General features: G+C 41.4%; 1 protein-coding gene across 1 annotated transcript; it reads left to right on the top strand.

The window, feature by feature from the left end:
• The first annotated feature begins 9,249 nt into the window (after window positions 1–9,249).
• LOC136258594 (uncharacterized) lies at window positions 9,250–10,383 on the top strand. Its single transcript, XM_066051929.1, has 7 exons — window positions 9,250–9,368; window positions 9,417–9,485; window positions 9,538–9,623; window positions 9,730–9,862; window positions 9,917–10,025; window positions 10,077–10,153; window positions 10,214–10,383. Exons 1-7 carry the CDS (start codon window positions 9,264–9,266, stop codon window positions 10,343–10,345), a joined length of 711 nt encoding a protein of 236 aa, XP_065908001.1. The 5' UTR covers window positions 9,250–9,263; the 3' UTR covers window positions 10,346–10,383.
• Window positions 10,384–11,192: the final 809 nt, after the last annotated feature.

Here is an 11,192-nt window from a genome sequence, read left to right as displayed (position 1 = left end):
AAGGTGTTGAGCTGTGGCGAGAAAGCATGTCGACCAGATGACGATAGAATGTTTGTGCTTCTCCTCCCATTCCACCGGTTGTGGAAAATACTAAAGGGGTAAAGGAAGCTTGTTCCACCTCCCGGACACGTTCGCCATACTCTCGCTTCTTCTGTAATTCATGATGGCGATGTACAGATGGTATGCTGGAGTTACAGTAACTTGGTGCATTAGGGTAGTATACAGGACTTGCTCATCTGGTGGAACCAGCTCTGTATTAAGGGACCTGCTTTTGGCTATTTTGTGAATGCTCCTAAAACTTGGTTAGTTTCTAAGGAAAGGTTCCATTCAATTGCTGCTACTCTGTTTTCAGATACTGATGTTCAAATTACTTCCGCAGGCCGTCCCTACCTTGGGGCTGCCATTGGTTCAAACGCTTATGTCCAGGAATTTGTGAGGGACAAGGTTGTTGGTTGGTCAGCAGAGATTACACAGCTTGCCAAGTTCGCACAAGTTCAGCCGCATGCTGCTTATTCCGCTCTCACTCATGGCTTGTCAAGCCATTGGCTCTACCTTTGTCGCACTACTCCAAACATATCAGAGGCTTTACAACCCCTTGAGGACAACATCCGGCTGGTACTTATCCCTACTTTGATGGGTTGCTCTCCACCAAATGACACAATCCGTAAATTATTTGCCCTTCCACCTCGATATGGTGGTTTGGGTATCATAAACCCAACTCTTATTGCAGCTGAGGAGTATTCAGCCTCGTGTCACATTGCTGAGCCTCTTTCACAATTCATTCTGGACCGGGGTATCAATTCGGCTATTGTTAAAACAGAACAGCTATCTCGCAAGTCCGCAATCCGCAATTCCAAATCTTCCAACTATTCGGATAGATCTTCCAGTTTGCGTACCCACTTAGATCCCTCCTCTCAACGCGCTTTAGATCTAGCCTCAGCCAAAGGGGCCTCCAACTGGCTTACCACCCGGCCCCTACAGGAACATGGCTTTGCACTGCATAAGTCCGCGTTTCACGATGCCGTGGCACTACGTTATGGGTGGTCTCCTCAGCGGACTCCTGCTCACTGTGCATGTGGGACTTCCTTTTCAGTGGAGCATGCTTTATCCTGTCCCAAGGGTGGCTTACCTTCTATCCGACACAATGAGATCAGAGATCTAACTGCTACCCTGTTGACTGAAGTATGCTCTCAGGTAGCTGTTGAACCAGAGCTCCAGCCGGTTTCACAGCAGGACTACCCTGCTTCTGCCAATATCCAAGATGGTGCCCGTCTTGACATCGCCATGAATGGTTTTTGGGGTGGAAGAAGTGAAAGATGTTTTGTGGATGTGCGGGTGTTCAACCCTCTGGCTGCTTCTAATGCGTCCTCATCACTGGCCTCCTGTTATCGGAGGCACGAGAACATTAAGAAACGTGCGTATGCTCAGAGAATTCGTGAGGAGGAGCATGCCTCTTTTACCCCCCTGGTAATGTCTGCCTCTGGTGGTCTGGCTCATGAGGCTTCTGTTTTTTATCAACGCTTGGCTCATCAACTTTCAAACAAGTGGGGCGATGATTACTCTGTTGTCATGGGGTGGTTAAGGTGCTGTCTATCTTTTTCTCTCTTGCGGTCCTCCATACAATGCATCCGCGGAGCCCGCTCATCCATCGGTCACTATGTTAAGACTCCCCCAATTGTGGAGCTGATTCGGGCAGAGTCTCAGTTTGCCGTGGACTAAGAAAGTCCCGGTTTGTCCAGCACAGGCCATTTATGTGCTGGGGGTGGTAGGCAAGGGCAGTCCATCAAGCCCGGGTAAAAAAAAAAAAATTAAAAAAAAAAAAAAAAATAAATAAATAAATAAAAAGTGCATTAGGGTGGAACACCCTTACGTCAAGAAAGGCACTTTGTCGCCGTCCCCAGAAACCACGTGCATGAATATCTGCCCTGGCATCATCCTGTCGGTTGGCAGACTTGGGAGTGATTACTTCACCACTGAGGGGCTGTAAGGGAGACTCAGCAGCAACATCGGAACACACCCTTGACAATAAACCTGCCGTGATGTCACGCAAGTCATTGTGTCGCACAAAGGTTAAGCCCCATGTTGACAGACCATGGCATGGTCGATAGTAAAAGAAGCCCCACAGACACAGTGACTGGGAACATTCAGTAATTTCCATCCGTAGTGCAGATGGACAGCATCCCAGAACTCTTGTTTGTTAAGATAGAAGCCCTGCTCCTGTAATGGCAGGGCAGTAACCAGGAAGATGCACCGGGTTCACCATTCAAATCAACCGCCCTTTGAAGTTGGGAAGAAAGATGACCTCTTACATGCATTGCGAGTTCTTTGGAAGTTCTTTGCCAATTAAGATGAACCTGGGCCTTACAGAACAAACATCAGGGGGCCGAGCACAAACTGACTGCTTGATAATCAGATCTTTCGGGGAGGCAGTAATCAGTAGTGATGCATCAAACTGAGAATCAGAAACCTTCGTGGGATTTAATTATAAGCCCTAAACGACCAAAATGGCAAGGAAGGGAAAGCAGGTCCCGTTCATCAGCAGGGCAACCAGGGTGTCCAGAAATAGAAGGAAGAAGTTGCATTCGTATGGCATCCTCTAGTGGTTTTAAAAAAGAGCTTATATCCGGGACTGTTCTCATCAAATACACCCATTGTCCAATCAAACCATGAGTGAAGGCACTATAAGCAGTATGTGGACGACTGTTTGCAATCCCAGCCAAGGCAGAAACCTCAGAGACCCAGGACTGCACTTTGTCGGCCACATATTCCTCTGCGAACTCTCTTGATCCCAGCACAGCACCAAGATGTCTTTAGCCACGAATAGTTAGCTGAATGTTGGTATCAGCAAAAAACTTTTGTGCTTGAGTGAGGTGTTCTGGCTTGACAATTAGAATAGTTTTAACAGCATTTGTAAAATAGCCATAGGCTGAGCCATAGGTTGAGCCATAAGATGAAAGTTGCCGCCACCAAGCCAGCAGTGAAGAGAGTGAACCAACAGCACTGGCATCATCAGCAAACCAAACCTGAGATACATCAGGCACTTCAGTACGTAAACGACGAATGAGAGGAACCATAGCCAGTGCATGCATGCCCATAGCAAAGGGGTCTGTCACGCTACAGATGGTCCCCCGCCCCAAGTGGTCCGGCCGGACCAACTAGCGCAACTCAGGCTGTCCGGCCGGACCATGTGAAGTTGCGTCAAGTGGTCCGCCCTGCTTCAATTGGTCCCCCCAATGAAACAGCTGTATAGAGGCCGGTTAGATATGGGTTACTTGTTCGTTACCGGAAAACTCAGTTATGTGGATGTTATCAGTAGCTTTCCGGCACACCGCTGCCTTTGATGGTCGTGTCGAAAGGAGTTCAAAGGTGACTGGCAGCTGTCGACTCAGTCATATTTTATATTGATACGGTTGATCTACAGTCTAAACACGTGTCAGTTGCTGAACAGCGACTGTTGGCCTCGACTGTTGGCGTGACTTTACTTGATTCAAGTTTATAGCTGTACTGATTCGGCTGAGGGCTCGTCACTTTAACTCGCACTTTAAGGACGCTTAGAGCAGTATTTGTAACAGTTCAGTTTAAGGATGATGGCGGATGGCTCCGCTAACCCTGCTGGTCACAGTAGCAGCAGCCAATGTACGGAGTCGGAAGATAGTCGTGGAGAGATTGAGAGACAACTGCACGAGGATGTTTTACTGTATCTTCAAGAGCAGAGGTACAGACAAAAGTGTACAAAGAACGAGAAGAGGTGTATTAGAAGAAAGGCAATGAGGTACACTTTAGAAGATGGAGAGCTTCTGTACACCAAACAGGACAAGACCAAGGTAAAGATTTACTATTATAATGCATCATGTATGCATAGGACGGAGGTGGAGAAGCCAGCATTAGGAGGCCGTGGCATAGACTCCCCGAGTCGGGCTTACTTTCTATAATTGTAGAAAGAAAGTGGCTCAGCCACTTACTCTAATAGAACAGTCAGTTGCTCTAATAGAGCAGTCACACTTAGAAACTGCGAATGCAGCTGCCAACGTATAAGCCATTGTATTTACAGTCTACCACGTGTCCCATGGTTCCTTTCTGTTATTTATTACATCTGGCTAGCTTCCAGATAATTGTACTATGAAAACTTAAACATATAGTTATGTTTCTGTCTCCCTGCCATATTTATTATTTGTTTAATCACAGTAACCCTGAGTACAGAAAGCAAACCTATGAGTCAGGAATAAACTTTTGCAGCAGTGACTGTATGGCTTCCAAACTTTTCACTTAAACAGGGTGAGTCAACTGAAATAAAGTTTTGGACCATTTTAGTGAATTGCTATGCACAGCTGAATAAACAAAATTGTCACTGTTCTGTTGGAGTGGCTGGCTGCTATAGAGTATTTCTGAACTTTTGCAAAATCAATGCAAAACATACATATAGTGCAACCTCTGGTAAATGAAACAGAACTGATTCAGTTTCCACTGAAATAAGAAGTTCTTTTAGTTCAGGATGTTATGGTTCCGGTACTTGGTAGCCACCTAGTTTGCATGGCCTGCTGTTGTCTACATGGACAAATTGCTTGGTGTGATAATTTCTCTTTTAGTTCAAGACCCTATTGACTCTCTAATTCTAAGTTGTATAGAGCTGTAGGGCCATATATAGCTGCTGACTCAGCATACTATAATGCAGTGTATGTGACTGGTAATACAAGTGTATGGTTTGTATAGGTCAGATACATACTAGACCCGAAAGAGAAAGAGCGGATATTGCGAGGTTGTCATGTACACCCTACATCAGGTCACATGGGGACAAAGAAGACACAGGCAAGGATTACAGAACGCTACATGTGGCAAGGAGTAGGAAAGGATGTAAAAGCATTTGTAAGTACATACCTATACAGCTATAACTTGGGGGTATACATATATGCGGAAGTATATCATGCAGTTGATGCCTTGCAATTTAGAATAGCAGACTAATACTCAGCTTTCACAATACGTATACCAAACAGTTATGTAATTTGGTTGCTTATTACAGTATGATGCCCCTGTTACATCTTTTTGGTCTTGTCAGTTTTACTTTATGATAATGTTGTAGACATATATAATAATTATGATTATGTTGAAAATTTACCCTGCTTGCATGCTTCTATACCACTTGCAACTGCAGTATTCTGTTTTCTAAATAGCTACATAAATGAAAAATGACCCAATTATATCAATCAACATGTTGGAGTTGCTATAGAACTGTACTGCAAAACTCTATTAATTTTATATGCTTTCAGGTTGTAAAGAACAATGGTTTACCATGTACGTATACATAATGCCTTTGCACAAGATGCAAAATATTTCATCAGTAATAAACTTGCATCATCACATTTTTCTATACATCTAAGGTGAAGGAATGTGATGTGTGCCAACGGATGACAAAGAAAATGGACACAGGGGTACCAGAACTTAACCCTATTCCAGTTGTAGCAACTTGGTACCACATTGGAATAGACTTTGTCGGACCACTAAAGCACAAGTCCACTCAAGGAAATTGCTATATTCTGACAGTAGCAGACTACTTTAGCAAGTTTGTGCAGGCATTTGCTTGCAGCAATAAGGAATCCTCAACCGTGTTTAGTGCTTTGTTTAAGGTATATATATATATATATGTTGTGTGTATAATGCACATATTTACTTAAAGTTTGCAAACACTTGGACGTATAGACTAATACAGAACTACAGTATATGTTTGTTAAAGCAGCTATATAATATGGGTCGGAAAAGAGTTGTATAGCCAGTTATGTGGGCCGTTTAACCCGTATCCTCCCAGCATACCAATTCCAGTATTCATTTTCTACGTCTAATTGAAACATTTTGTATAGCTGTATGAAAACCTTTGGCTAAATCACTTATCTTAGCAAGATGTGAATCTTGCTTACTTGGATGTCAATAGATTAGCTTTAGTATTCCTATCCTTTCACGCGGCTGCTGAAACTTATTAATTTTGTCATAGCTTCATCATAAAGGATCCTTTATAATTAAGCCTATCACAATCCTATGCTATGATCACCAAAATATTTTGACTTGGTTACTGGATGGTAGAAAAGTAGCTAGATAGAGATGGTAGAGAAGCAGCTAGGTGCTGACAATTTCAACTTGATTGCTTATTGTATGTAGGAGTATGTAAAACAACTGCACAATATTTGGGAGATTACGGAATACAGAATAACCGTGCAGAAGTAATACATGTACTTTGAATGTTTGTCATTAATGTGAAACTGTGCATGCAGTTAATAGCATCCACAGGTGTCCAAATTGACTTAAAGAATACTTTTGTATGTTGCATCTAATTCTGTTTCCATGCAGTAACAATAAAACAATGCAAAATAAAATCTACTAATACATTCGGAAAAGTTCACACATATACATGAACACACACACGCACACACACACACACACACACACACACACACACACACACACACACACACACACACACACACACACACACCCAAGACAAAGCAATGTATTATAGTGTGCTGCAAAAATGTAATTAAATACTAACAGAATGAAGTAGTCATTATAACCCAAGCAGCCACCAGAACCATGCAATTCAAAGTGTACCATGTTATTTACTTGCATATTACATACTTTACAGTTATTCATGCAGTTTGGATTACCAAGAGTAATTACTTCTGATCAAGGAAGTGAATTTAACAATCGCCTTGACAAGAAATTGATGAAGATGATGAAAATTGACCACCGTTTGACTACCCCTTACCATCCTCAGGTAACTACTACTCTACTATCCTATATTATATGCTATGTTGTAACTAATCAACATTAATAGTTGCATGGTAAAGAAATGCATAGTGCTATAATATGCATATTTACCTTATGCACTTTAAGTAGATACAACTGTTTTATGTGTCTGTTGTAGGCAAACGGCTTGGTTGAGCGTTTTAACCAGACCATCCAGAATATGCTGGTAAAGTTTGTTAATGAGAAATAGGAACTCTGGGAAGATTATTTAGACACCTGTGTTTTTGCTTACAATACTTCTAAACACGAGTCATCAAAATATTGCCCTTTTGCTGTGATGTTTGGACGACAAGCTCTGTTACCTGTTGAAATTCAATATCCCAAAGAAGAAGATATCGTACAGCACTTGGATCATAATGATGAAGTTATAGAACAACATTTCATTCATCAAACAAAAGTAGCACAAATTGTGAAGGAGAACATACTCACCGCTCAAAAGCGTCAAAAACAAGTGTATGACAGGAAGCACCATAACCCAGCTACATTCAAAGTTGGAGCATTGGTTCTTAGAAAAGATATGAAGAGGAAAAAGCGGGCTGGTGGAAAAATGGATTATAAGTGGCAGGGTCCTTATAAAGTTGTGAAGTCTGTTGATAAAGGAATTTTTCAGATCCTAAACACCAATGACATTAAACAGACTTTAAAAGTCCATGGTACACATTTGAAATTGTTCTATCCACCCAAGAAGGTACATGCATGTATGTGCGGCACACAGGTGTGTGTTTATGTAAGTTATAATTGTATAGGCAACTGGTTGTATCTCAACATCTCATGACGAAAGTGATAATAGTGGCAACACATCTGTCAGAAGTGGAAAAGGATCCATTTCACATGATCCTAGTGCCAGTGTGAGCGACAAAGTAAGAACTTATAACTGCATGTTAATTGATGTAATATTATCTTGCAATACATAGGAACCATGCAACTCGATATCCCAGTATGATGACAATATCAAGACTGACCAAATAGAGGAGGACAACACATCAGTTGTTACTCACAATACTTGTACACATACTTCAAAATCTCACAACCCAACAGTGTCCATTATCTCACATGAACCTAGTGCCACCAAAAGTGATAAAGTAAGATTATTTGATACTATACTGTAATATTTATATCATGTACATGTTATAGGATCCCATCTTGACATCTCAGTGTGATGAAGATACTAAGACCAAAATTTTGGACCAAATGGATGATGGCAACATATCAGTGCTCCTACATGCTCGTACATCTCATGATCAGAGTGACTCTTCTTCAAGAACGTCCATTTCTTATGATCCTAGCAGCATCATGAGTGACAAAGTAAGTAATGTATAGGCTTATTGCCAAGCATGGTAACTATGGTTGTAGTGCAGCCAGCATACATACTTTGAGTAGTTTTAATAAGCTCACTGATTTGCTGGTTACATAGCTACTGTAGCATACTATATACACCCACGTGGAATTCTATATGAGTACATGTAATAGGAACCCAGCTATCCCAGTTTGATATCACGATGGGATGAGGAAGATATCACTCACTGTAAAGATCTAGTACGAATGAATAAGGAGCAAGGGTACAATGTATCAGTTGCTATTAATGTGGTTAGAGGTTCCTCCAATTCGTTCTTCACATATCTTACTAATGTCTATTTTCAGAATTGCCCATTGGTTTACAGTTCCCCCAAACAAGCAGGAGGCTACTTCCCAGAGTTTGGCAGTTTTAGTGCACCTGCGCTATCACCTATTTACAGCCAAAAACTGGAACACAATGAATTTAAAATAAAGCCTACATCTGATAAAGGTAAATTGTGATAGCTGGAAAAACATCACAACAGTTCCAATAGGAAAGAGGGTTGTTGATATGATATTCTCACCACCAAAGCACATTGAGAAAGCTGAATTTCTCTGATAGTCCTGATACGAATTCAGTTAAGCCATTGAGACGACGTCGCAAGCTTATAAAGGTTGTACTTTGTTGTGATAATTCCTTGACAGCTATTGTAATTATTGTGTGCTTACCATTACACAGAGATGTGAGGAGTTTCAGAAAAACACCGTAACAAAGCCTCCTACAATAGCGGAACCATCAGTGGTAGCACCTATGATTGCGACAACAGAGACAGTGGAATCCAAGATAACAGCCACACCTAACGTAACAGCTACAATGTCTACAGCAGTAACAGGAATGATTAATACAGCCGGAGCCAACAATGGAAGCATCATACCACTTACAGCCTATGTATGTTTTTGTGCTGTGGTACATATGACTCATATATATACATACAGGATCAGCTAAAAGCTATCTGGAAAAGAAAGCCGTGCTATGTAATTAAAGCTAGGTTTGGACATTTGGCTATACATCAAGGTAGCTTTCACAACTTGAAAGGAAATAACTGGTTAAATGATGAGGTCAGTGCATTGTATTATATACCTCTAAATTTGATGCACTAAAATTAATGTTATAGGTAGTGAATGGATATTTACGCATGCTAGTTGAATTGAGGAATGACAGTTTTGCTGTCTTGTCACAAACCATCACTGCCTGGGTTAATCGCTCAAAATCTGGGAAATCATCGCACCTTTTAAGCAAGGTAAGATCACAAATGCTACGTGGAGGAGTTAGTTTATTCATACTATAGGAGACGCTAAGCACCAAAGTGTTTATTGTTGGAATGTACAATCGTGGAGAAAACCACTGGATATTGATTGTAAGCAATTTGCATAGGGTGATACCAATACACTTGTTGTGCTGCTCTGTAGGCAATCAACATGGAAGAAAAAAAGTTTTACTACATCGATCCTCTTGGACCATCGCGAGCCATACGTGGAGCATACACAGGTTTGAAGTATGTTCAATACTGTAACATTGACTGTTAACATAATTATACAGTGCATCACTGTGAACTAAATTGATGCAATGCACTTTTACACCTAGTTTTATATGCTCCATAGAAGGTTCTTTGCTATGAGATATAACTGCGTTGGTCAAGACAACGTCTCATTGGACAAGTTTGAGCTCATTCAGCTCAAGAAAGGTGTGCAAAAGCCAGGAGACAGCTTCAACTGTGGTGTTTTGAGTTTAAAGGTATAACATCTCGCTTTTGTAGCTAAGGCTATAAAGTTTGTGTATTATACACAGATTGCTGAACAATTGTTAAATTTTAACCGTATCGACGAAGACGCCATTTTGCAAATGAATATGAAGAAAGCCAGAATAGATATAGGCACAGCACTCCTCACCAATTCAAGTAATTTGCTCTGCGTTAAAGTGTGCATAAATATGTGTGTTTCAAATTCAGTTGACATGACTGAGCGCTGCATCATGTGTGGACGATCTGAAGAAAGTTTTCAGCATGAAGATTATACTGATCGCTGGGTATGCTATACACATATATTATTCATGTGAGAACTTTATGTATATTTATTGTGTATGTAGATCCAGTGTGGTAACTGTAATGCGTGGGTGCATGTAATCTGCTCAGGAGTAACTGTGGATGACCCTTCAGCACCCTCTTATGAATTTAACTGTATTGATTGTGTCAAACAATGTAAAGACTTTACACATTAGCTAATGACTGTAACAATTGTTGATGTATATTGGCAAACTTTGCTAACTAGTTAGCTATTTCATGGCATACATTAATTATGCTAGCTGCATCGCTTTTATGGCTAGCTATTATAGCCTGGCATGACGCATGTCAGGGAATACATTAGTAGTGAATTGACAACATAGACTGATCACCGGCATCATGGCTGAGAATCCACGAAGCACAGGCCTAGCCGAGCATACAAGGCACAGCCTGTAGCCTCATACCCGATCACTGGCACTGTAGCTTTATAGTTTAAAAACAAGCTGTACGAAGAAACTGATCCGGTCGTGTTGCTTGCCGCGCCTGGATCATATTCAGCGTGGGGGACCACTTGTAGCAGAGGGGGACCAACCGTGGCGCTCTAGGTTGTCCGGGGGGGACAAGTTGAAGTGTCTCAAGTGGTCCGGGGGGACCATATAGCGCGGCTTTAACTAGTCCGGGGGGACTGATTTTGGGGGGACCAATTGTCGCATGACAGGTCACCTTGTGTCGTGCCCTCAGTAGATAAAATTTCACCTTCACCAACAACAAAAAGACGGACTGGGGCACGATAAGGCCAATGAAACTTGATTACCAGTTTCTCGCTCAGATTTTTGAAAATTTGATGCGGGCGGGCGGTTATTATTCATTATTCATTATGCACAACACACATCCAAACATGAAGATTTCTGCCAAAGATCTACATTGATTGCTCTTGCATTAGCTAAAGTACGTTACTAGAATATTCAGTTAATTCTGTAACTCCTAAACAAGTGATTTTTCCATTAGAGTATAGCTGATTGCTTTATTAGAATAAAAGTGACTGCTTTATTAGAGTATTTCGAT

The sequence above is a fragment of the Dysidea avara genome, chromosome 6, assembly GCF_963678975.1.
Source record: "Dysidea avara chromosome 6, odDysAvar1.4, whole genome shotgun sequence".
NCBI lineage: Eukaryota > Metazoa > Porifera > Demospongiae > Dictyoceratida > Dysideidae > Dysidea > Dysidea avara.
The sequence above is the reverse complement of the archived record's forward strand: the minus strand, read 5'-3'. Positions and strand labels throughout refer to the sequence as shown.